The 27,213-nt window shown below is 42.0% G+C and overlaps 2 protein-coding genes across 5 annotated transcripts in view; one reads left to right on the plus strand and one right to left on the minus strand.

The window, feature by feature from the left end:
- Positions 1-790: 790 nt before the first annotated feature.
- On the minus strand, positions 791-5,750 carry parla (presenilin associated, rhomboid-like a). Of its 2 annotated transcripts, XR_003982010.1 has the most exons (11): positions 5,599-5,750; positions 4,154-4,337; positions 3,944-4,048; positions 3,731-3,863; positions 3,537-3,632; positions 3,246-3,395; positions 2,986-3,056; positions 2,794-2,895; positions 2,542-2,603; positions 2,339-2,436; positions 791-1,552 (listed from the first exon to the last, which is right to left on the minus strand). XR_003982010.1 is itself a non-coding variant. In XM_030401690.1 (10 exons), the coding sequence occupies exons 1-10, from the start codon at positions 5,676-5,678 to the stop codon at positions 1,417-1,419; spliced, it is 1,155 nt and encodes a 384-aa protein (XP_030257550.1). In that variant the 5' UTR covers positions 5,679-5,750; the 3' UTR covers positions 791-1,416. The 2 variants fall into 2 exon arrangements, 1 of the variants encoding a protein (XP_030257550.1); XM_030401690.1 differs by lacking the exon at positions 2,542-2,603.
- A 6,243-nt stretch (positions 5,751-11,993) lies between these two features.
- fgf12a (fibroblast growth factor 12a) overlaps positions 11,994-27,213 on the plus strand; it is a 46,184-nt gene continuing 30,964 nt past the window's right edge. The window contains exon 1 of one of the 3 annotated variants that reach the window (XM_030401698.1): positions 11,994-12,027. In XM_030401698.1, the coding sequence (XP_030257558.1) occupies positions 12,009-12,027 (19 nt within the window). In that variant the 5' untranslated portion in view covers positions 11,994-12,008. Of the gene's footprint in view, positions 12,028-22,903; positions 23,431-27,213 lie in introns of those variants that run through there. The other 2 variants (XM_030401696.1, XM_030401697.1) reach the window with 2 other exon arrangements.

Consider the following 27,213-nt stretch of genomic DNA (forward strand, 5'->3'; position numbering starts at 1 on the left):
GTCCACAAAACATTAGTGTTGCAGCATTCTCCAACAATTGCAACAGCTGAAGTAGATGGGGACTTGTTTTAAAATGTAGAGAAAAAAAATAATAATAAAATGGCTACATACAGCTCGTCTGGCGTAATCCAACTCCGAGTTCCCAAATTGATTTGAGAAGATGTTTTTTATTCCCTCGACCTTCAGTCAAGCTTTTGCCACCACTTCAGATGGGATCACAGCAGCTACAGTGATTTCAGCTGCAAAAGGGTGTAAATAACATCTCAGTCCGCTATAGTATAAATTAGAGAGGGATATTGAGATTTTTTAATGTTTAACTAACTTGTTTATTCAGTGACATATCTGAACTTTTTTAGTGTTTTGTGAGTATTTCTGTCCCTCCAAAATAATGTGACTCATTTTATTGGACCTTTATTGCACAACTATGCACGTTGCTCATACTGTATGCACCCGTGTCCCAATATCCCAAACTAATTTGGGTTGTTTATGAGATAAGTAGAGTTGGTAGATAATGACTCAATTTCCACTTTTCCTTTTAGTCTGGAAAAAGGTACTGAGGTCACAGTGCTCAGTCCAGGAGTGGGTTCCCTTGCTCCAAATTTTTGCCAAGGCCTACCTTTTCATGGCTTCCAGTCTCAAATATTGTCAAGCCAGTAAGGACCAAGATCCCTCTGCAGTATCTATGGCACCTTATCAAAGGCGTACCCACTCATCAGAATTGAAAATATACATTCATATCTGAATACGGACTGATCCCATTTTATTAAATAATTGTGCAATTGTGTCACGATCGTTGCAATAGATTTTTAATAGCAACATAAGAACAGCCCACAGGACTGTTTACAATTGAGTGCAGCATATTATTTACTCATTGAATTGTATCAGCATTAAAACATAAGGGAGGTTGTCGCTGCCACCACAGAAAAAGAAAATTCATCAGTACAGCGTGACATAACATAAATGTTTTGCTTTGTTTTTTTTTACAGCTCACTTGAAAAGTTTCACGTAATGTAATAACATAAAATGTTTAATGTTATAACTTGGAACTTTTTATGTTATTACATTCTAACATTCATCAAGATAAACAGTATATCATTATAACAAGTTATTTTCTATAATGTGATAAGATGGTGTGTCGTAATAACGTGAAAACATCTTGTTATCTTGTAATAACTGAACTCTTCACACGACATGATACCCAATATTTTTTTCTTTTTCTGTCATGGCAGTTATACATGGCTGTAAAAAGACAGACCAGATTATGCTGAATACAAACCTTGAATAAAAAACTATACTTTCTTAATAAACAATAACATCCTGCTTATTATTGGTGTAAAAAAAAAGTGTCCTTGCATATTCTGAGGTAACTCTGGAGTCCAGTTCTTTCAAAGAGGACCTGAGAGACCTTGCAGAGTCTCATTGTGGTCCAGGTCCACCAGGCCCACCTCCTGGTCTGGATCCACTGCCACCTGGAGAACGCATGTCGTGCCACATCTTCACAAGAGGTTCCCTCTTCCTCCAGATCAGCTTGTGGCCATATGCTACATACCATCTGTGGGACAAGACGCATGGAGAGGGTTAAATGAGTGCAGGACAGCGAGCCACCAAACCATGTGTAAGCCCATTAACATGCTATTTAAAGATTTATGCCACTGTAAGCGATATATAAAGCTGAACTACATTTTTAAGTCTAAAGACATCCAATAATACATGATTACCGGTGTATTCATTAGCTGTTATCACATGAACAAAATTCTATACTTTTTCACATCAGTTCTTAAAATTTGGGCCAAACCCTAAATGTTTTTCTCCCGACTACATCTCATGTACTGTAATGATATAGTAGGGGCACTATGTAGTAAGGAATTCAAACTCAAAACTTTAATATTTACAGTATCAAATAGGTCAAATACAAACTCTGATATATTAATTCTTTCCATAACTAAATAAACAAACTGTGTTCTCAGAGGAAAATAAGGTCCCCAGAACACAGTTTGAAGCTAGAAAAGGTGGCAGGGTCCGCCACATATAAGCTAAGTAAAACAGTATGAAATTGTGTTTTCCTTTAAGGTCAGTTTGTTTATTCAGTTACCAATTAGTTTAATTTATCATAAAAAAAAAAAAAACAGACAATGATGATCTTTCTCTTATGATTGAAATTTCTTCCCCAAAGCTATATCGTCCACCTTTAAGGACATTCTTCTACGATAAAAAACATCTCTACTTACCAATAGAACACCATAGTTTATATGTTATATTCAGTTTTCCAACCTTTTTTTTCTTACAAAAGCAATAATCGGTTATTCTTTTTAACGCAGAACAAACATTGGACACTCACACTCCAAAGAGGGCTCCGCCAAGGTGAGCTGCGTGATCAAACATCCGCCACCCCAGAATAAGCCCCGCTGCATCTATGGCGATGAGCGCTTTCAGAGCCTAAAGATAGACCAGTGACAGGAACCTGAAGTTACACGCAGTGGGAATCGCACTAAAACAAACGGCAACTATCCGTCTGCCATACATTCAGACATGCATACTTACACATTCATTCACACACACTGGACTTTGTCCGTTTCGTTCATGCACAGTTTTACATCTCTTGCCTGCAGCGAAAACACAACATGTGAATGTCAACAACATCCTCTTTATTCAGTGAATTGCCAAACTGTGTTTAATTCACATTACTTTACATCAGAGGTGTGCACATGACAAGAAAACTTTTTTTTTTCCAAACACACGCGGTGCACACCCAAGACCAGGAGTGCAAACACAAACATGCACACACACACTTACATTTCCCGCTGTGAACGTGATTATGGGGAGGAAGATTATGCCCAGTTTGGCCTCTGGCACCTTTGTGCAGACTGCGGCCAGCACTGCCATGACGGCACCTGACTGTGGGTCAAATTAAAGACAGGTCAAAAGATTAGGATAATTGTTCTTAATTTGTGTTACACTGTACGAAGTATGAAGCAAATATCTTACCGCTCCTAATGATGGATAGAGACGTCCGGTGGCTGTTTTACACATGTAGCTAACCATAGTGGAAATGACACCTGAAGATACACAAGTACACAACATTTAAAACAAGGTTGAGTTGTTTTTAGACATTTTATTTCTGAAATTTTACATGTTATATCTTTAAAAGGGATTCTGGTTTGTTTGGGTTCAAAGCTTTTTTTAATACTTTACTTATATTCTATCAAATGAAACAACACTCTGGTTCTATTCTTTATTTAACTCACCGGCAGACATGTAGACTGCAAGAAACTGCTCCTTCCCTAAGAGAGAGACAATTCCTGAGGAGAATGTCCATAGGACATACATGTTGGCCACCATGTGGATAATGGAGTAGTGGCTGAAGGACGACAGCACCATGGGAAGGTACCGGGTTTCTGATGAGGGCGTGAACAATTGACAGAAAATTAAACATGCCCTTGGATACCACAAAATAAATTGTCCTCATTGTGCTTGTGTAAGCACTTTGTATTATTTATTAAATTTTTTTTAAAAATGGAAAGAACAGGCATACTCACTGGAGGCTGGGTTGGATGTGAAGTACTTAATCATGCTCCTTTGCATTGCAGGGATCCGCCAGCAACACAGGACTACAGCATTTACCGCAATGATACCTTGAAAATGGTAAGAGGGAGAGCTGCTTACTATGAAGAAATGTGAGATACTATCAAACATGAACAGGAGAACAACACGAGTCTGCAACATAAGTTACCAGTGACAGTCCTCTGTCCTTCTGTGAGGCTGCTCCAGAAGTCATCCACCATGGACATCACGAGTATGAGCTGTCGTTGGAAGCCTGACAGCTGGTTCCACCAGTTGTGCCAGTACGCCATGTCCTGGGAGCCCTGGTGGTGAGTGGATGGCTGTAAGCAGCGTATATCTCGCATTGGTTGGCAGGCAGCAGTTTGTATCATTAAAACCTCACCTGTAACAGTTTTTCTTCCTCCTCTTCATCTTTTGCAGACTGAACTCTCGACTTCAGGGTCTCATATTGCAGAATGGCAGCGGCGCCAAAGGAGCAGCCTGTAAACTGACATGGAGTCAGAACACAACCAACGGGTATCATGCAGTTCCAAACCTCGCTACTGCATGCATCTACTTTCTCCTATTCCAGCAGAGAAATGGGAGGACCTACCCCTACTGTGAACATCAGCGGTTTGAAAAGTGTCGGTCTGGGGATTTTGGGAGGAGGTGGGGGACCTGGTGCGCCGGCCTCAGAGGGTGGAGGGTTTGTTTCTTGGGTGACATTTCCTTTCTTTGTGTCCGGCCTTTTGGCATCCCGACGGAAGCCGCACCTCTGTTGGTTGCAAGGGTTTAGTCTGCCGAAAAAAAGATGTTGACAGAGAAGGAAATATTAAAACCTGATTTGTAGATAGACAGGTTAGGCACAAACCAACATAAACAAAAATATTGTAATGCTCAGATTTTCATGGGGTATTTCATTTGAACTTTATCCACCATTTCTGATGAATTCAAGGGATCATGTGTGGATCATGATGAAAAACAGTCAAGGGTGCTTAGGCTTGATTAAATTAAAGAGCTACGGTGGAGGTATATGCTCTGAGTGCCATTCTAGTTTTTTTAGTCTTTGTATTGATGTTTATAAGGCCATACTGATGTATTCAAAATGGCTTGTTGTGTCTGACTTACAGTCTAAAACCTAAAATTATTTATTTTATGATCACATAAGACAAAGCATCACATTTGAGATGGTGGAACCTGTGAATATTTGGCCTTTTAGCAAGAAAAAAAGACCAATCAGAAATTGGAATTCCAAAACCTGCCCGACACTCAATTTCTGGGGCCGTTACCTATACCAATATTAGGAGGTAAAGAGATCATGACATCGATATATCGGCCAATATACACACGTTTTGCGCAGTGATCTCTCAAAGGTGGTTTCCAAACAGAGTTAGAGTGACTGCTGCTAACTGGCTAGTTAGCTCAGTTAGCAATGCAGTTAGCCGGCCAGACAGGGAGCACAGGGGGAGTCAAGCCCTGTTAACACAGCTAGCACAGGAGCTTTGGACCAGTATGGGCTGTTTAGATATTGAGTGACTAATCAATAGATCTCATGGCTTCAGTATAATTGCTAGGTTTTATGTCTTATATTGAAAAATGTGACAAGCACCATTTATATGTTAAGACCATTTAACTCAAGCACATTCTGTGTAATCTGTATGCTAACTGTAGCTATTCTAAGTGAGAAGCTTGCAGTGAACCAAAACTCACGACCTTACTTGACAGTGTTTACCATGCTCTTGCTTTAAAACCATTATTAATTAGGCTGTAGATTTAAGAGTAAAAGATAACGAAGTAGAAAAAGCGGCGCATTAATGAAGCTGCTAGAGTAGCTTCGATCATCAATGACACTACTGAGTTAGCAGATAGTTAGCTAACAAGAATGTCATGCAGTTTGTTACTGTAAACAAATGAAACGTAACAGCCGTGGGTCTCTACAATGACAGTTAGGTAATCACACACTGCTGCTCAACAAACACACACACATACACACCTAGCACACACACACTAGGTTACTGCTAATTTTCTTATTTACTGCTGTTGCTCTTATTCGCTCACCTGGAGCTTCTTGAGGTAGTGTTAGTGGATCTGATGAACTCTGTTTTGGCCCATTTCATTACACATCCTCTCCACGCCATGTTTGTGATGACCTCCTGCCGGAAGCCCGGCCCACCGGAGCGGCAGCTGCTGCTGCTGCGTTCACTGACGCCTCTGAAAGCTCCGACTTTTTACTTCCGCTCAGGAACTGACGATTGCTCTGTTACACCGCTTTTCCACCAAAATTAGCGGGTTAACACGTGTTTCTTTAAAAAACCGCGAGTCAACCGGCTAAACATCGCCTATTTATCCCATTCCGCTCATCCCGCGGACCAGGCAGCCCGTCTGTGTTTTTTTCCTGAAGCGTGACATTGTGCGTAAATTACGTCAAACAAATACAAACGTCTGTAAAAATGGTGGATAAATGCTTTTTAATTATTGACCCGGGTGTAAATGTAGAGTTTTAAACCTTCCAAGGGAGATGGGAGAGGGCCGGGAGTTGTTATATTAGCTAGAAATGTGTTAGCTTGTTATATTAGCTAGAAATCTTTTTTGAGAAACGCAAAAATATCAGAATTTCTGTTTTTGTTAATTTGCTCACTCCTCAGCTCTCCCTTACTCATTAAAGATGAATATTTACACAATCATTTTTTTCATTTGTTTGTCATATTACAAAAATACACACACAATACAAACCAAATATCCATGTATTACACATAGTGCAGACATGTAAATGTACTTAAAGAAGTTACATTGAGATCAGTACAGGACAAAGTAAGATCAAACAGAATAAACCACCTGAATAACTTGCCAACATTACCCATACTGTAATAATATTATCCACCACACACACACTTGTGCTATTCATAAATATGTACACAGGGTTAACAGTAAATATGTAATCCATAGATATTGGATGTTATTTTCTATGTCCATCTGGAAGCTACTGGAAACCAATGACAATGAGTTTCCTTGTGTACTTTAGTGAAAAGTTGATTCTCATTCTGAAATCATAGGCCATGTCCACACGCACCAAAACGATCCTTTTTCCCCGTCTTCCTTGGAATCATTTCACAAACATTTCTGTCCAAATGGATCCATTGTAAAGGACTCAACATGCTTTAGTTCATTATCCAGGCCTAAAGGTGGTGCTTGAAATTCACCAAAAACGACAGGAGACGGACCATGCACATAAAGCTTGCGCTCTGTATACAACCAGACAGTAGAGGGAGAAACCAAACACAACAAGAAGATGATAATCCTTTTTTGCTCAGTGTAGGGGCAGAGAAGCACAATATTTTGCCCTAGTAGCCGTAATAGGGTCAATATCTTCTGCAGCACGAACACAAGTTTGTAGTCCGCCGTTGTTGTTGTTGTTGTTATGAGACATTGCAGGGTTAAGACATTGAAGGCTAGAGGTCGAGGGATGGGGCGATGGCGTCATAGAGACCCTGAGACCAGGTTTCGAAAAAGTGCGTTTACAGGATCCATTTGGACAATCGGCCCAAACGATGCAAAACGTGCGTTTACACAAAAAAGCGTTTCCATGTGGATGGCCACATCGTCGAGGGAACTTGAATGCAGCAGAGGGTGTAGTGTGTCTCAGCTTTGTGTTTTTCCAAAGGTGGCTCTTCATTTCCCTCTAGTGGCACATTCACAGACCTGTCGGATGTGGGAGGACTGGCCAGTAAAGTCAGTGGTGAGTGGTGGAAGTAACTGAGGAGGCATTTACTAAAAGTTATGACTCTTTCAGTTTTGTGTTGACATTGTGCTTTTAACTTGACTATACTTATTTTCAACATAATGTGACTATGCACTTTAAGATTTGAATGTTCACGAATGACTGATGATCATAAAATTATGGTGCAAGGGCCTTCTACACTGTTCCTGTTAGAAAAAAGGTGTAAACAATAAAATGATGATGACTGACTGAAAGGGCGGCTGTTGCTCAGGGGTTGAGCCCGGTCTTGTTAACGGAAGGTCGCTGGTTTGATTCCCCTGGTCTGCATGTCGAAGTGCATGGGCAAGATACTGAACCCCAAACTGCTCCTGATGTGCTGGTTGGCACTTTGCATGCCAGCCACCGCCATCAGTGTATGAATGTATGTATGAATTACTCTAAGTCCCTTTGGACAAAAAATAACTGGATTCCATGTACCTGGCTGCGCTTTTGTTGTGATGACATATCAAAACGTCTGCTGTATTAAAGGTTATATATTAAACTTCCAAACCGTATGCAGATCAGTTAAAATGACACATTCATGAATTTAAAATGACAGTACAACTACATTTTTCTTCTCAGTTATCGTTTGCAGGACCTTTACTTACGAGGAAGTAGTTGTATTGCTACTTTTTAGATCCAAAAACTCCTCCCACCGCTGCAGAAAGAATTCCAAAAAGAGAATTAAAAAAAGGAATTTTAATATGTGATATATTCCTCAAAATATGACTAATATCACAATAAATGACTCCATTTCTTCTAGGTAGTCTTATTAAAACATTTGGCACGCTGAACTTTGTTTTCATTAAAACCACAGAGAAAGTAGTGGCAGCCTTGGATGGCAGCAGAACAGTATTGATGACACTAGGTGTTGCTATTGGCATCTGGACAAGTTCCACAAACTTCTCATAAGCCCTGGGTCCAGAAATAGGTGAAGAAGGTAAGAATTTACAGGGAGGAGGCTGCACTGCAGTGTCCGCAGAGTAACTAGGGCTCTCCTCCAGTGCAATATCTGCGCTTGACTCGCCGGGCTGCTTCAGACAATACTGCACAGAGAAATGCTGTAATAGAGAGAGGAACAGAATTAAACAAGTTTAGGGGAAGGCAGGCAATTAATTTTAACTGAGACAGGCAATGCATCCCGTGGGGACATTATATTACAATCTCACACTTCTGCGGCAGAAATTATATAGTTTTACAGAAAAGTGGGGGTGCAGGAGGTTTCAGGGCTCGGATACAGTGTGCAAAGTAAGGAGAGCAATATGCCTTTGCCACTGTATGGACCCAAGGACACACTGCCAAGTTAGATGATATCCTATGGGTGCAGGTCTGGGGCAGGGGAGGACAGGGAGATGTGGGAGAGGAGGGGAGGGAGGAAGAGAGCAGCGAGGGGAAGGGAGGGATGACAGGGCGGATTGAGGCGAGGGGGAACGGGGGAGAGTAGACGAAATCAGGGTGAGAATCATAAATATTTAAGCGGCCTACGGAAGTTAACTTAGGGCAAAAATCTTTTTTGGTTTTTGGCAAAGAAAACGGCCGTACAATGCCGCAGCCTCGAACACAACCGCTGAATCTGTAGAGGACTATAGGTTCCTTTTCTGATCAATGCAGTGCATTTTCCCCCCAGCAGAGGTGTCCTCTTTCAGGTCCTCTCATCGATTTGCTGTGAACTGACGCCAGCCCGGGGATTCAGCCTGTGTCGGCAACAGGGCAGCAGGGCCCTCGGTCATGTGACAGGAAGTCTGAAACCAGAACAACTTGTCATTCGTGTAGGACACTCATTCATCTTCCTGCGAATACGTCCAGATAGAGTGAAAAATAAAAGCACACTCTTTACGTATGGCTCCTGTGTAGTGCTTATGTTTTTTTTTTGGATGGACAGACGAGGTGCCGAACGTCATTTGGCCTTGAGGCTTCTATTTCAGGCCAAAGGTTTGAAGCATCTAATACCAGCAGCATGGTTCTTTTTATACCTTCAGAGGAAACTCTAGCTGTTATCATAGCGTCCCATCAGAATGCTGACGAGGAGCTTTCTAAGACACGGATCAATGAGCCAGTTAGATAATACCACACTGTGACTTGTTTTCTATTTTTTTTTTTTGCTCCTGCATAGATTTTGGGTCTGAATGGTCAGTGTGTGACTGTGGGTGTTCTTTAAAGGAGACGTCCGCCCCCAAATGAAAACTCAACTTCGATGCCGATGGAATGTCGAGTGAAGTTTTTGCAGTCTACAAACACAATCCAGGAGTGTCACAGTAAAACAGCATCCACCTAAACAGCTGAAGTAGATGGGGACTTGTTTTAAAATGAAAAAAATATAAATAACTGGAAACCAATTAAAAAAATCCATAACGCTTAATTGGCATTATCCAAGTCTCAAGAAGCCCTAAAATCAAGATAACTGATTTGAAAAGATGTTAAATACACCCTCAGTGTGGAGGTCAAGGTTGTGCAACAGCCTCAGACTGGTTCTGTGCTTATGCTATTAGCTTAGCAGCTAAAGTGAAGTTTTTTTTCTTTCAAAAGAATGTAAAAAAATTTCTTTTCAAATCAATTTAGGATCTTAGGGCTTCCAAAGACTTGTATTAAGTTGTTAGTGTTGCATGGAACCATTCTATGTTTTTATCTTTCAGTTTTTTTTTATATTTTAATTAAACTTCAGCTGTTTAGGAGAATCCTGCAACGGTGTTTTGCTGTGAAGCTCCAGAAATCCTCAGTCGGAGGGTGATAAGATAGACAGAATTTTCTTTCTTTCTTTTTTTTTTGGAGTGAACTTAAACTTTAAAAAGCATCTGATTTGCACCATTGAACTTGGTGGGATTTTTAAAAAATGTTTTATTCAACTCCAGCGCTGCACAGCCCTGGTGTTTGATTTACCCAAAACACCAAAGGGGACGATGCACATCATGACAAATTAAAAAAAAAATTTGATTATGTAAAGCTTTGTTTGTTTTGTTAATTTGGAGTATAACACAATGAGAGAGGCACTTGTATGAATATGAGAGTGGCACACTGTTATGCACACACTGTAACCTTGTGTCCATATCTGCCCTGGCAGTTCCACACTGACTTGATTACACAACAACTTCCCCCAGAGCTTTTCTTTTTTTTTGTACCAACCTATTACAACAACCACAGCCTGCTCATTCTGAATGCACACCGCTGTCTTTGTATTTATTGTACACAAGATCACAAGATCAGTGTTTTTTTTTTCTTTCTCATAATTCTGCTGCAGTATAATCAAATAACAGGCACATTAAAGAGTCAGATGTCCGGGACACGACTATTGATCCGCCGATTCGTTCATTAAATATGGATGTCTCTCAGCAAAATATCATCTGGCTCTGCTTAACAGTAAAGCAACACTGTGGTCAGCAGGTGTGTGAGAACGGAGCTCATCTGAGAGTGGAAATGATTGCAGAGTGTAAGCAGAGTTGGTTGGAAATAATAAAGAATATGTATATTAAACAAAGTGTGTTTGGTGAATTTAGGATAAATGACATTATACTCCAGGCATAAGTAGTGCATGTGCATAACATATGTATTTAACTTGCTTTTTCTGTCTCAAACTCTTAGAGGAAATGCTAGATTGATTATTTGATTTGTTATTATTCTCATTTCTGTCATGATGTTGGTATCTAGTTTTATTATTTACAGTTTTATATTGTAAGGTTCATCCTCATTGCCTTGTTTTTACTTGTCTTGTGATTTTCCTGTTTTGCAGTTTGCGGTTCTGTATTTTCTTGTTTCTTTTTTTCTTTTTTTTCTTTTTTTAAATATTTATGCGTCTTTTCATTAACGTTTCATCTTGTTCCACCATTTGCCTGCCTGGTGTGTGCATTTAGATATTTTTTTGCTACAATAATAACAATTTATCTGGTCATTTTAGAGAACATGTTTTTGGAGGGAAGTTTGTTGTTGATGTGTGATTTGTGATCTCAAATGTTATTAATGCTATTCTGGATGTGGCTCGTAGGAGCTTTTTTGTCTTGCAATTATCGGCTTATAGTCTGCACGGCACAATTATAAGAAATGTATTTATTCATCTATTCAATACTGAGGTTATATCTGCATGCCAAGATTTTCTTGTTCGTTGTATGATCAACACTACAGCCACCAGATTGTTACAGCACCCAAAGAGATTTTGATTCAGCCTATATTTTTAAATCAAACAGTGATGTCAACTCACCAACAGTACAAAACTGTACGGATGCTGGTTTGCAGGAAAATGAAAAATCTTGCCCTGTTTTGCTGAAGTGTTTCAGTAAACAGTAGAGAGAGAGAGAAAAAGAAAAAAAGCTCCTACCGTACTCCTGCATCAAGACACAATGCTCACCCTGCAACCACTCTCCCCTGCAACACACACACACACACACACACACACACACACACACACACACACACACACACACACACACACACACACACCTCCCACAGTCTTTACCTGAGCCATCAGTGCACCTTGCTCAGAAACTCTTGCAAACACCAAGGGGGTAGGTCCTGAAGGCTCACTGAGAAAGAAGAGCTCTGCATCCGCCAGGGTAGGTGGTGTCCCAGAAGGAGCTCATTTATTTATTTTTTGAAACAAGCAATTTGCCTCCCTCAGCTCCTTCAGCTCCTTCCTCAGCTCGGCTGTCCCATCTGAAGAAACGAGCGCATCCCTCTCCAGCCTCCGTCCGCAGCACCTCCAACTTCTGCACCGCGAGGGGACATGGGTGACAAAAACGCCGGTAAGGAAAAACTTCCACGTGCTTGTGAATGAATGAACTTATGAGCTCGTGTTTTAAATTTTGTTTTGTGGTGTTTCTATCGTTATCATTATTATTGGACGCAGCGCTGCTTGTTCGTATGAATGTCTTTGCGCACAGACGGCACCGAAACCATGAACTTTGTCATGTTATTGCATGCGGCGCCACACGCAGTGAAGCAGGGGTGCATTTCGGGAAGTTGAGGATGGGGATGCGGATGATGCTGTGGCCACGGACCAGCAGCACATGCTCCAGTGCTGCAGCGGGATGCTGCTGCTCTATCCCGGCTTCGTCCCCTTCCTCCTCCTCCTCATCCTCCTCCTTAAGCACTTCAAACCTCGCCAACACTTTAAGATGTATCAACACTTTTAGTGCAAAATGTGCTAAACTGCATTTGAAATACAACTTGTGCAAATATTAAGTCTGCATTACATTGTTTTCTCCCCCCCTGTGTTGCGCATGGTAAACGGCTTTATTCTCCCTGCCGGAGCTTTTCCTTCACTCTCCCGGTGCTGTCAGCTGGTTTAGACAAAAAACTGCTGGCTCTCCACTTTCTTTCTTTTTTTTCCCCCTCTCTGGTTTGAGATGAATGTGCTGCTATTCCCTGTGCAGCGGCGGCAGTGTGGCCTCAGCCATCAGCATGCGTGTTGTTGACAAAGCTTTTCAACTCTGCCAGCAATGGGCTGCACAGGAGCTGCTATTAAGAGCCTGCAGCAAACACTGAGTAGATGCTGCTTAGTGTGAAATGTGTAACTCACTCTGAAACACCATGTGTCTTGTTGTGGGTGTGTTTTTTTGCAGGGTAATTTAGGGATGCATCCCTTAAAGCACTAAAAAAAAATAGAAAAAATCCCAGGCTCATCCCCCTTCTTCAGATATATTTGGATAAAGGGACAGGGCGCACTTGCTTAAGTAGGGTAACCTTCTCGCTTATGGTCACCCTGATCCGTGAAGTATAATCCAGAAGTCATACGGTGCATGTTGGGGCGGGTGGCTCCTGTCTGGTTTGAACCTTTCACCTTTCTTAAATCCACTTTGGTATCTGCAGATTTTTATCTTACAGCTACACTCATTGATCCCACACAGACATAATGAAGTGTCCACTACCATAAATTTGTATTTATGCTTTACTGCAATCCATAATGTCATCCATAGCACATCGCTTTAATCCCATCGGTCATTTTTATGACGCATTGTGCACTTAAACTGTGGAAACATTAAATATATCTCCCCCTACAGCAGTGACAATGCTAATCAGCTGAATTGGTTATGTTGGTCATAAGATCAGTGAGTGATATCTACAATATAAAACACAATAGACAACCGTCTGACCTCACTGTATGAATCGTCTTTGCTCTGTTTCTGTTTGTGTCTGTGTCTCTCTGGCTCTTGTATGATGGCAGTAAGGCTTGTTTATTTATTTATTGATTCATATTTGTTTCCTGACATAATCATCCTGTTTTGAGGTGCACACTACTTGTGGTTTACATCTTAAGTGTAAACTGATGGACTGTATTAAAGGTGTACTATGCAGGACTTTTTAGGAGCTGTTTGGAAACAAACAATTCAAAAATTGGCTCCTCCTTCTCAGCGGGTGTGCAGGTAAACTTGCTAAAATTGGAGATTTGATTGCTTCCCATTTCTAGTTGGTGGGTTTATCTTTCTGTTTGTTGTGTGTGTGTGTGTGGGTGTTTTTGGTATGTCACGTTCAATGTCACCAATGCACTGAAAGGTGGGGGCCAGTAATGACATAACAGCAGTTTCTTCTTGTATCTTTAACATCAGTCTTTCAAACTCAACGCAGATGAATGATGTTGCTTGAACCGAGTCGCATGGAGGAATTTTTGTTTTTTGTTTCACATTGCATCGTGTTGTACATTTTCCGTCATTGCTGATCGGACATAGAGCTGTGACTAATGCTACACCTACTACTAGTCATTTGAAGTGGGAATGAAATCTGATTGTAACTTTTCCCACTGGAAACAAAAGCCAGATGTGAGCGGGTGTTTTGTCCAGTGTGAAGGAGGTACAACTGAGACTGAGAGAGTAGCAAAGGCCGAGTGAAGCTGGACAGTGAATGAAGAGAAGGCGTGGCAAAAAGAAGGCAGTGACTCAGTGAAAGAAAATGACTGTAGGAAGGTCACCCCGCATTGCCGACTTATGTGTAAATTTAGAGAAGTGCATGTGTCATCCTCCCTGCCGTTTGCCTCTCTGCTCTATATGTGTGTGAGTGTGCAACCCCTCCCTCGGTCAAACAGATACACAGAGTAACTCATGACACAGACGAAAACAGCGATTTAAGCTGGTCACAATGTTTTTATAGAGTCCTGACCTCACACCCTCTGCGATGTTAGTGGACTGCGGCAACTACTGGCCAAAGGTTGACACCCGGAAACGTCCCAAACAAAGCAACGTACTAAGGAAATATGGAGGGCAGGCTCTGTGCAGATACATACACCAGTACACACTTCACAAGTGATGAATAAAAGGGATTATTCTGCATAGAATACCTTTAAATATATGTATTGTTCAATTGATTGGTTTGTGGGGCTTTTGGGATCTCAGTCTAAAAATCAGTTAATCAATCTTAATATCTGGTATCTTTAAGTAACTTGTAAAGCACTTTTGCATTTTGATTTGTTTAAAATGTGCGATATAAATACATTCAGACTGATTGATTGAGCTACATTTATGTCCTCCAGGAACGCCTGTTCATGAGACTGGGCTTGTCAGTTTGCGCCCTTTGGCATTTTAACACCAAAATTTTGCACGTGTATGAGGGTTTTCTTAAATGTGGGTAGACAAATGGGCGATTTGCTCCTTTAACATTGCCAGGAGAGGAGTTTGATAATCCTCAGTGACATCACGCTTCTTTCTCGAAGCAGTGACAGTGCTAAGGTGGCTGCTTTTTTATACCTTTTACTTCAGTCTCTCTTTCAAAATCAACAGTGATGTTCCGGTGTTGCATGAACGAAGAAAAAAAATGTTTTTTACACACTAACGTACCTAACTTAAATGTGTGCCACACTATCTGTACCAGAAATTGGGCAAAAATATTCCATCACTGCCAGCTGAGGAACACCCGTGACTGACTACTGCAGAGTCATTTGACCTGGGAAGACAAAGGACAGATGTTAGTGGTTGTTTTGTAGTGATACTGTGGAGGCATGTTTTCATATCTGTTTGGTGTAACCCGTCTCTGTCTCTTCTGTTTTAGTCGCAGCACATGGGTCTAGTTTCCCCTGTGAGGGTTCATAAAGTTTTATAATGTGTTATAAATCAGGATTACCAACTGGCCTAGTGTATAACTGCTCTGGGACCCCAAAAACCCAGGTTCACTGTGGTAATTAGTGTGTGATAACTGATTAAACCTGACACAACAGAGGCCTTAAAAAGGGTCCTGCCCTACCTGACCTTGATCTTCTGTCTTGGCGATGGCCCCTGTGTCAAAAGCTGGTTAGTACTGTTATTGTGTTTACATGGTGCACATTATTACATTAATTCAAGCAAGACCACACCTGGGGTTGTGAAGTGTTAGGGGCACAGGAATACTGAACACAATCCACCGAGAGAGGGAGGTTAATGGGGTCCCCAGGAGTCGGCCATGACAGTCCCCTCATGCAGTCTTCAAACCGTATGTCGAGATAAAGCAGATTTCTGTCACTGTCTCCATGTTCTGTCGGGTTTTGGTGTGGCCCAGGTGATGTCCTTATTCACTCCTCCTTAAGAAGGCAGGAAAAGCTCTTTACAAACATGTACACAGCAGTTTAGTCACCGCCGTGACTGCTGATTCATTTTTCACATCCCTCTGCCCGCTCTCACTCTCCCCATCCTTTAAATCTCCTCTTTCTCTGTCATGCACACGGCAGCAATCTTAACCTCTCACTTCTTACATCCCCACATATTTGCAGTCTTGACTGCTGGGTGATTTAAAAACTCTCCTTTTGTTCCCGTCCTGCCTTGTCCTTACCCTCTCTTCTCAATGTACATGACACATCACTTTGCATTGTTGGCTGTTATTTGCTGAGCTGGTGGTTACCAAAACCAGGAAACAAAAATGTCCACACATTGGCCATGAAAATACACACATTTAGAAAACCCCTGTCGGTACACTGGACTCCACACTAGGCCGGCTGAACAATTCATTCTTCCTGTTTTGACGTGAGAAGTGAAAAAGCTAGTTGTATCTTTATATTGTGATGGTGATACGTTATCTGTGAAACGTATCTTGTTGCTGTCTTGTACCTTATTGAGCCCCTAACCTCAAGTTTGCACACTTGTCATTTTGAAAGAGATTTTTGGCAGCTTTACTTATTGCAACCATTGACAGCTTTTGCAGTGGTGCTGCATTTAGCAAACACAGACAGCTCCGTAGCTTTGCAGAATACGAGAATGCTTTCTGACATTTCAGCTAACGTGGGTTACCATCAGCAGCAACTCAGAGCGGCTGTACAAAACAGTGCATGTTTATCTGGCTGCCTTTTATCAAATCAAAGGTCTATCTTCTTCTTCTTCTCCTTCTTCTTCTTCTACTTCTGCTTCTTCTTCTTCTACCTATTGTTCTTGTTCTTGTTTTTGTTCTTCCTCTTGTTCTTCTGTGCAGACACGGTTGAGAACATAAGCTACTTGGCAGAAGTAGTGATATTGGTCATGATAGAGAGTCTCGTCTTTGTGTTTTTGTCTTATATATTGGTGCAAGGCCATGTGGTACTGAAAGGTGTGCAGCGCAATAACAAACAATAATGTCACTTTGACAGGCAGGCGTGACGTTGGATTCTGTGTCTCAAGCGAGGATGTTTTTTTACTGTGCACAGCGAGGGACTGAACACATTTGAAGACCAATCGGAAATCGTTGAAGCAGTCATGATGCAAGTGTTCATACTTTTTTGGTAAACGGGCTAAAGCATCATGAACACTAGTATTGTAAGAAAAGAAAGAAAATAAATAATATATATATCCATGTAAAATGTGTGCACATGTAGAATTAAGAGCCAAATATTTGATGTCACTTTGAATTAGTTCTCTCATCAGATTATTTTGCCTGACATGATATCGGGTTTTAAATGAGTGAGTGGCCTTGTGTGGGCAGCTATAAAGCTAATAACACATACAAACAACTGAGTCATCCACCCAGTCGTTTTACACTCAGACCTGTCTGAGCAGTTTGTTAACAATAAACCGTGTGACACATATAAAGTTTATGTTCGATAAAACATTTTCCCACAGTGTTCGACTCAGTAACACTGCTGTATGTATCGCGTGCAGTACAGTCAAGTCCCAGATGTGTCGTGCATTGTTTCATACATATTTCTGTGTTTATGATGATTGATTAATGCTCGGCTGCACAGCATGAATTTATAATGAAGAAGCCATCAAAGCATTTGTTGTGTTGAGTAGTTTGAGGTTAAATATTCCTAAAATACATTAGTTTTGCTGCCTACTACGAAAAAACACTGACGCAGGGACAATAAATTAATAAACATGACTTGCTGACAAACATAATTGACAAATGGTAAATCTATATCTGACGTTTATTTAGTTATCAGTTACTGTTAACACACAATTAAATGCTTTCTAAACCATCTATTAAGTTATTGTGAAAGTTGTATCAGTTGTAACTTTATAATTTTTACAGAGGAACTATACAGCATTTATAAACTGTGAGAGTATTATAAACATCAGTAAACAATTGTTGAATAAATGGTTTATAACGCATTTCATCTTTTTTTTAATACTATAAAGTTACTATGTGTTAATGATGGTGATTATAAAGTGTTATGCATGAGTTACTTTTCTTAATAAAACATCTGTTTTTATTGTTCTTGCAACGCTTGAATTACACATAATGACAACACATATCTACAAGCATACATTGTGATTGCAGTCACAAAGCCGGTATCACCTTACAAGGTGAGCATTTTAACCTCACTCGTGTTGACTCCTGTAGGAAGGTGAGTGAGAGCAGGCTTGTCCGGCATCTTTCCACAGTGTCATCACAGACAGACCCTGAGTTTGCTCAACGGACACGTAGGACATAGGTCTTTTTTTGGACAGGGTAGTTATGACACAGGCGGAATGACTGAAGGCAGGTCATCCGCCACTTGGTACGAGTGTGATCGAAGGAGGGAGGATGAGTTTAACATCTAGAATCAGTACTCCCACTCATGTTTGCTGTTTCAGGCTTGTTTTCTGATGAGAGAAGAGAGGAGCAGATAAAGATGTTGATTTCTTTATGCTTAAAGCAATGGTGTGTGTTTTTGTTTTATATTACAGATGAAGGTAGGACACTAGGACCCTGACAGAAAACCCCGCAAACAGTGCCTAATTTTTTTTAAATTGAAAACATTTAAGTTGTTCTTTTGATATCAGTTAATAATGTTTTAAAATTCACTACAATTGAACACCAGTCAAAGATAGGAAAGCGGAAAAGTCAGTGCTATTTGCAAATGCGACGCCATCCGACAGTCGCCCTTGTTAACCTGTGATCTCCCCTCTCCATCTCCTGGTAGTGGAGAGAGTCCAGGGGCAGAGGGGTTGTTTAGTTGAATATCTTACTCCGGTCTGCCTGACTCGTAGATACTTTATCTGACTGGAACTCTTACAAGATACAATCTCAGGCCCTCGACCATGAATCTGAAATATAACTGTGCTGTGTATTGATAAATCCACGGAGCTGTCCGTTGTGCTGAAGTAGCTGACAGATTTGTTGTTGCACCCTTTTTTTATCAATCCATCTCCTCTGTCAGTTTGGTCTTGGATGATAGAACATTCTCCATACTATGCACTATAAAAATACTCAGTTATATCCTACATTGCAGCGAATGTACACTCTACAGAGTAGTGTCACCACGATCCAAGTGACAAGTAGCAACAAGTAGAGGATCATAAAGACACATAATACTTCTGTGATCATGCTGTCTTGTCTGTGCTGCTGAACAGGCTCCCCCAGTAGTTTAATGGAGACTACAAGAACAGTTTCATTACAGTCATTTGGTGTAATTTGTGAGCACAGCGAGTAATGTAAGTGATACAGTTAACATTCACTCAACACACCATGCTCAGCTGATACAATTCCATAATTCAAACCAATGTTTTGAAAAATAAGCTTTATTAAAAATGCTCTAAGTGCACATCCAGTGAAGGAAAAAAGGCCTCCGTAAAATAAATACGTAGCCTAATAGAAGTTCTATGTCAACATATGTCAACAATGTCAACATTATGTCAACAATTGGGCCACCCCCTGGTGGCCCAATTGTTGACAAACGCGCGCTAAGGTGCCCTCCTGGGAGCCAAAATGTGTGCCCTCTTGGGAGTCAAAAAAGCGTGCCAAAGTGCCCTCTTGGTTGGCAAAATACACTAAACTGCCCCCTTGGCTGGTTAAAACATGATAAACTGCCCTCTTGGGAGCCAAAACACTCGTAAAGTGCCCTCTTGGGAGCCAAAACACGCGCTAAAGTGCCCTTCTTTTCGCCCCTGCCCTTCAAAAAGTCTGTGCACGCCACTGCTTATCAGCTTTGGTAATCATGTTATTTCATCGTGTTGAAATTAAAGTAATGCACAAATCCTCCATTGCATTTAAACGTACATTTCACCGGTATACTTTGTGTATCGTAGGTCCTTCTTAAGCACTTCTTTACATGTGCAAACGTTTCTCCGTCTGACTCCAGCTTTATAAAACCCGCTCTACATGAGGGCTATAAAGTAAGGCTGCCTACCATGTGATTGTATTTTTGAGAGACGCTGCAATTGCGTTGTGATTCATGATTAGTGGAAATGATCATTTTTGCACCGCAATTCTCATTTTTCATGAAATCACGATGATGGGACATTTGTTGGGGTCTGTACCAAACAAACGTGTTCTTACATCAACAAGATTTCTTCTGCAGCTCCACAGCACTTCATTATAAAGATGTTTTCTCACACAATTGACCTTTATCAAAAAAAATATGAATATAATATAAATATTGTGATCATTTTGCATTTAACTGCCATACTGTGAGTTGAAATTAATTTACAGCCTGTGTGTTTGTCTTGCATTTTGGTCATAAATCTGTCTTATATAGCCCCTTTCTGTTGCCCTCTGTGCTATCGCCCCCTTTTTTTCCTCTTTCTTTTCCTCCCCTCTGCGCACAATGGTGATTGGCCCCTCACTAGGACAGTGTAGTGGGAGCTGAAAATACAGCACCATCACCATATCTGTGACTCTGGATCCGATGCCAACTTCCTCCCCTCCCTCCCTCCCTCCCTCCCTCCCTCTCTTTACTCCTCGCTGACCTTACCTCATTTACATGGATGCTGTTGTTAAAGCATTTTGCTGACCTAAAATGTCCTTTTATGCACATTGTATATATTACACATCATGAGGCCATGTTCCCAGGGTAGTTGATGGCATATGATTTGTTGTTTTTTTTTTTTTCTCATGGTGCAAGGTTATATAAGGACCAGAAAGAGGGAATGTTGATAGATACATGGTGAGATAGTGTGAAAATGCAGCGGTGTGTTGAATTAACGCTGCAGCAGAGGTTGTGCAGAGTGTATTTTGTCCACTGCACAGCTTCAAGAGCAATGTTTTTGTCTTTTGTCTTTGGTGAACTTTATAAACTAGTGATGTCTCATTCTCTCTCGCTCTCTCTCTCTCTACTTCATGGTCACATATCTCAGTCCCTCTGCGTCTTATTTGAGTCTGAGTGTTTTGTGTTATGGCGCCCTCTAGAGTGGAGAGGGCCACACTGTTCGGCTTTCATGATACATTTTATCGCCTTGCTAAAAAAGAAAATTTAAAGACTTCTGCATCCTCCAAACTGTAGTTTATTGTCTCGTCTTGCTTGCTGCTCTTTGGTTAATATGCTGTTATTTAGTGATCTGTTGTTTGTTATAGAAGTGGACCACAATGGAACTAAGTAGGCTATTTGTATTTATTGTGCTGTCATCCTCACCTATGTCTAATGCACCTACTGACTGCTGTTTTTAACCATCAAATAAATTCACTAATGAATATGCTTAATTATTTGTTTCCTGTTTCAAAATATGAAGCACTTTCTAGCCTTTATTTTGAAACATACTAACTCAGGAGTGTCTGTAGCTTTTTTGAAGTACTATTACTTTACTCGAGTATTTCCATTTTATCCAACTTTATATACTTCTACCTCACTACAAGTCGAAGGAAATAATAATAATAAATAAACAATAATAAAAAAAATTTAATCATTTCTTAGACAGTTTTTTGGTTACTTTACAAGATGTTACATTCAAAACACACGATGAAGTTATGTAGTAGAAGGCCTGTGGTGGCCCCAGAGAAAGCTGAATGTAGTCTGAGTGACAGTCAAGGTGCATGGTGGGTAATGTAGGCGCCAGGTTTTGAAAAAGGAAGAAAAACTCTCTCATGTCTTGTCTTGCTGTATCTATTTTGACAATTCGTTTTTAAAACGTCCATAATGAGTCCAACAGTGTTACAGGAGAGCAATGCCTGCTTTTCAAAACCTGGTGCCTACATTACCCACAATGCAACCCGACTGACTTGCTGAGTGATGTTCACACAGTTTTCACAAGACCTGTAATCATACTTTCATGTGTAGAATTGGTGAGGGTAATGTCAATGGATGACTTTTACTTGTAGTGTTTCAATAGCCTGATATTTGTATTCTTAGTGAGTAAATGATCTGAATACGTTTTCTATCATTTAAAACTTGGGAATGTAACTGTCAAGTGTCAGCTAGTGAGAGTCTGGTGCCACAGAACCTGAACAACTTTATTTACTTCTGTTTATCACTCACATTACATTAATACTTTTTGGCATTTTGCACAGACTTAGATGGAGGCAGTAATCTTTTTACTTCACTTTCTTTTTCTTTTTTTAAAAAATACACAACCAAACCTGACCACCACCACATGCTTCAGTTCAGAGGAGGATGAGGATGTTATGGAAGCCCATTTCTGACATTAAAGGACAAAATGCTGATAAAGAAAATATTATATTCTCATTCTGATAAAACATTTGAAATTATAAGGATAAAGTCATAATTATCCCTGTCATAAATGTGATTATTTTTCTCATAATTTTGACTTTTACCTCATAATTTAGACCCATTATCTCATAATTTAGAACTTTTAACTAATAACTTTGACTGTACCTCACATCACTTTGACTTTGTATCTCCAAAATGTGATATTTCTATCTCACAATTTAGACTTTTATCTCATAATTTAGATTTTTCACCTCATAATTTAGATTTATCTCATAATTATGACTTCCGATCGATGTGGCCGGGACTTCTACAAGTCTGACTTGAATCTCTGCCCTTAAAGTGAGTTATTCTCTAACAAAGTTAGGAGAGTAACTCTTGTGCTCAGCCTCACACGCTGAGGTGACCACCTGGGGAGTCATAACGCAGCGTGACTGAACCAATAAACTTCCAGGTACATATAAATAAATATATATATATATATAAAGTAAAACCACCTTTGTCTTTAAAGCGGTGGGCTGAAAGCTGACGTAGGCTCTGCGTTGTGTCCGCTTCTTCCCAATGGATTTCTAGGGGGGGGGGGGGACCGAAACAACTACTGGCTATTGAGAGGAGAGGGGGGGTCCGACATCTGTGCATCCAGCGGCGGCTCGCGCAGCCCCTCGTGTCGCCTTTGAACCGTCGGCTCCGCATTACCTCACCGGTGGCCGGCCTGCCACTTCTCTCCCCCTCCACCCTCCACCACCTCCATCACCACCTGCAGTTTAACTTTGGCGTGCATGCTCTCTCCCCCCTCCTCCGTCCCCCTCTTACGTCCGCTGCTGGTAAAGACGCGGAGGCAGGTGGAGGGTGTGTGTGTGTGTGTGTGTGTGTGAGAGAGAGAGAGAGAGAGAGAGAGAGAAAGGGGGGGTGGGTGGTGGTGGTGGTGGACAATTAAGAGCACATTGTAACGTCCTTGCGTTGCCTGCCGTGGCGGAAGAGGAGTGCGCCGTGAACGCGAATGACCGTCGGTGGACGAGAAAAAGGAGGATAGACAGAGAAAGAGAGAGCGAGGGCTAGAGGAAGCGAGAGAGAGAGAGAGAGAGAGAGAGGGGGAGAGAAAGGGAGAGAGAGAGAGAGGGGGGGGAATCACTCAAGATGCCTCGTTTTAGCGTAATTTGTCCTGCAGACTGTGCCCTTCCGGCGTTTTGAGGGCTGCTGCGAGCCTGTAGAGAGAGAGAGAGGCTGGCTGGCTGGCTGGGGGCTACCGCTATGCTGCCTGACCCTGCTGTGTTGTGATAGCGCTGTCCGATTGTTTGGATTGAGGAGGGCTCCCATCAACCCAAATCAATGAGGATTCTGAGGCCATTCCTTCAGAAAGGAGCGCATATGCTGCAGTGTTTCTGTGGACAACGATCGAAGTCGACCACTATCACCAACGGTGAGAGACTAAACATAGCACCATAGCTCTATGGCTACCTTTTGGCTTTGCATGCTTTCTCTCTTGAGTGATGGAGGTGGTGGTGGTGGTGGTGGTAGGGGGGGGAGGCAAAGAAGAAAAAAAAAAAGAGGGGGGGAGATATAAGAGAGAGAGGGAGAAGGGGGGAGGGTGAGTGGTTTCATTGGCCACTCGAGTGTGCGAGTAACATCTTCCGAGTCTGCAGTGGAGAGAAGCCTCTCCTTGCGTGCATCTGTCCCGGGTTGTGTGTGCAGCGGGTACCGCCGCTGCCTGCTGCCCGCTGCCGGCAGTCAGCATCCAGCCAAGAGAGAGAGGAGGGGGGGGGGGGCTCCGGTTACTTCAGCCCCAGAACCCCAGCTGCATTTTGCAGACGAGCGCGTTCCAGCAGTGCTGCATCCGAAGCGGGCCAAGAAAAAAAAAATGAAATAAATAAATACATACATAAAAAACCCAGGACAATGCAGGGATCAAGTCATTAAACTTCAGGGGCCTGGAGAGGCAGCGTTGTGTGTCAGGGCCCCAAACAAAGCAGCACCGCGGCTCAGCACCGCGGACAGCGCCATAGCAGATGTACTCACAGGGGGGGCAACTTTTCATGTTTGAGCATGTGTGTGATCAGTGAGCACCACACTGATCACACAAGTGTCTCTACTCTTAGTTTGGTGATTGCAATTGGATATCATGTGATGAGTCCTGGCATCCTGCAACTTCTCCTTATTCGGTTGGCCTTGTCAGAGACCCCTGGAAGTCCCCCCAAACTCCACTTCAGCTCCAGCTAAAGGGGCACTGTGTAGTTTTGGAGTCAGTAGTGCAAACTCAGAAATATTTGTTTTTTAGACGTACTCAGAGATAAAAATAAGGTCCCCAGAACATTGTTTGAAGCCAGAAAGGTGGCAGGGTCCGCCACATACAAACAAAGTAAAACAGAATGAAGCTGCGTCGTCTTTTAAGGTCAGTTTGTTTATTCAGTCATGGAAACAAAGAGGGTTTGTTTATTTGGTTTGTTCAGACACGGAACGTTTCTCTCTCTCTCTCTCCACATAATGCACCTTTAATGCAAACCCAGGCGCATTATCAGGCTCTACTTTGTGTCCACTGTATATCATGCTGCATCTACTGCTGTGAAGTCACAATGACAACCAGCACTCAACAGTCTTTGGCAAGCAGCCTAAGAAGCCTGCCATGTCCTCTAGTCATGTCTGAGCAATTCGCTGCATTGCTGCTGTTGCTCACTCCTAACATACCTCCAAAGTCATTAAAAAAACATCCCTCAGCATTTCCAGAGCGAGACAAAATACTGTTTTTGTTTTATTTTTTTTGGTGTTACTGGGGGAGACAAATGCAACATTCTCCTCCTCCACCCCCCCCTCCTCGCCTCCTCCCCCAACCGTCACTTGCAGGATCTCCGGTATAGTTTGAGCTACGGTGCCGGCTCTCAAATTCAGGGCAGACAATTAGAAACTCCATTAAGCACAGTTGATTCCTCTGAGGTGGTTGGACCAAAAGCAGCACGCACACTGGGATCTGTAGCACTCGGATATAAAAGCGCCACCAGGTTCCCTTCATCCTGCAGTCTCCGCTCACTGTTGGAGGAACCTTTTGACCTCAATCAGAACCCTCTTTGAGTCAGCTCACAGGTGTTGACACACATGCGCGCACAAGCGTCGGATGATGCACAGCTGTTTGAGACGAAGATGCGATGTGGGGGTTTTTTCGTTTGAAGTGTTGTTGCATATTTTACAAGTTGTTGCGAGCTCATTTGCAAGTTGAATCCTCTCCTGCAAGAACTCCAAAAAAGAAGGAGTTCCTCTGCTCATCAAAGCTACCCAGAGGAAACGAAAATTGGAAAAGAGATCTCAGTAGCGTCTCATTAATTTCTCCTAGACAACTATGAGATCTGCGTGAGACCAAAGTGAGGCTGTGGCTGATTTCTCCTGTTTCTCAACTGTTTCTCCTGAGAAACAGGTGCAGAAAATCTCAACTTGGGCTCCCTGTAAGTTTCAAAGGAGATCTCATCGAGCTCTCAATGAAGTTTCGGCATGTCTCCCCAGTGCTGGAAAGGAGCAAGGTTTAAGCGGTAAAGTCTCAAGTCTCACCTATTGCTCCTAAGGAATTTTAGGAGAAACAAATGAGAAATGTTTGAGACCAAAAAAAGACTACAACGAGACTGAAATGAGAACTCTCACTGAGCTCCTTTACGGCTCCATAGTCGTAAAGGAGCAAGCTTTGAGCAGTTAAATTTTCCTCTGGGTACAACTTCATGATGATAATGCTTTTTCCGGATTTGAAGCAGACACACTTGAACTCATCTTGAACTTGAACTCTGTCACATGTGAGCAGCTACACATCATTGATTCTGTGTGAGGGGTCATACACACACACACACACGCTTCAATTTCCAGTTACAAGGGGCCAAAACCTCAGCTGGTAATCTGCCTGCATTGTTTCACGGCTCTGGGGGGATGTTGGCCCTGCTTTACACAGGATCATGTAAAGCAGAGAGTGTTTTTTTGCTCTATAGGATCAGGGCAGGATGCCAAAATCTCCACCCGGGGATTTTCTGCAAAAGATCTTTCTGAGCTGGCTTAAATGTTTGCACCTGCGGTCCCTCCGGGGGCCTCCACAGCTTGCACCTGGCTTTTCTCGAGTTAAAGTATTTTGTGACTGCCTCACCTGTACAACATCTGGTTTTGCTTTTGAGGGAAGGCTGTCATCAGTCAGGTCCTGATGTCTTTGTAGACTGATGGGGTGGCATTTGCATTCTCGTCAAGCATGATTTGTTTTAAACGACGGACTTGATTGGTGTTAGTTGTCTCAATTAGCAGCTGGTTGTCATCTATCTGCTCGTGTTTTGTCTGGTTTTTGTGGCTTTTTTTTCTCCCTACTACAGAAAGATTGGTCGCTGAAACTTTGCTTTCCCTTTTGTTCTTTCCTTCATCCATACAACTCGGGCTTTGTGCAGCACATCACCCCGACTGTAATCAGACAATAAGCTGTGATCTGTGCTGGCGTTAGTGTCCATGTGTCGACGAGCATCGTGAGCCACAGCATCGCAGCTCATCCTCACATGTCTCTCTCCTCCTCCTCCTCCTCCTCCTCCTTGTCCTCCTGCAGACTTGGCAGGACGGGTTTTCTCAGACGTTACACCTCGGAAAACTAGTTCCAGCTATTGTGAGTCAACAAATCTGTGAGGTAGCTCAAGGACACTTTAGAGGGATGAAGCTCAGGGAATGGAAACAGCCACTAGTCTCTCTTTCTGTGTGTGAACACCTGTGGTTTGCTATTTTTCCACCAGGGGGCAGCAGGTACAAAGAAATGACTCCTGACACTGGCTCCTATAGTGGTGGTGGCACCTGACGGAGGCCACAGGGATGTTGAGGTCTTTGGTTTTATTTCATTCAGCTGTTCCGACATACTTCACTTGATTTGGTTCATACTTTGACTTGTGAAATCCAATATCTGGCACCGACTGATAAATACACACATGAAAAATGCTCCATTTTCACACAGTGGTCTGACACGTGGCTCACACTGAGGACCAAAACACATCTCAAACGCTGACGTCAGCCTGTTTCTACTTGTGTGTCCAGAGTCAAATCGTTTTTTTTTTTTCCCTAATTGAAGAGTCTCATGATTGAAATGTGTTGCCCGCAGTGCATTTCACAGCAGCTCTGCTTCTTATTTATTTATTTTTTTTATCGCTCGGGGACGTTATCTCAGCTGGAAATGAAGTGAACATCAATTGTCTCCCGTAGAGGGAGGACG

The sequence above is a fragment of the Sparus aurata genome, chromosome 21, assembly GCF_900880675.1.
Source record: "Sparus aurata chromosome 21, fSpaAur1.1, whole genome shotgun sequence".
NCBI classification, from domain to species: domain Eukaryota; kingdom Metazoa; phylum Chordata; class Actinopteri; order Spariformes; family Sparidae; genus Sparus; species Sparus aurata.

What these genes read in the sequence shown, in the direction of transcription:
- parla (XM_030401690.1), bottom strand. Translation starts at nt 5,678, where the DNA reads ATGGCGTGGAGAGGATGTGTAATGAAATGGGCCAAAACAGAGTTCATC. An exon ending in ACTACCTCAAGAAGCTCCAG is followed by an intron (nt 4,338 to 5,598) that starts GTGAGCGAATAA and finishes TTTTTTCGGCAG; the next exon opens with ACTAAACCCTTGCAACCAAC. An exon ending in TCACGTTCACAGCGGGAAAT is followed by an intron (nt 2,437 to 2,793) that starts GTAAGTGTGTGT and finishes GTCTATCTTTAG; the next exon opens with GCTCTGAAAGCGCTCATCGC.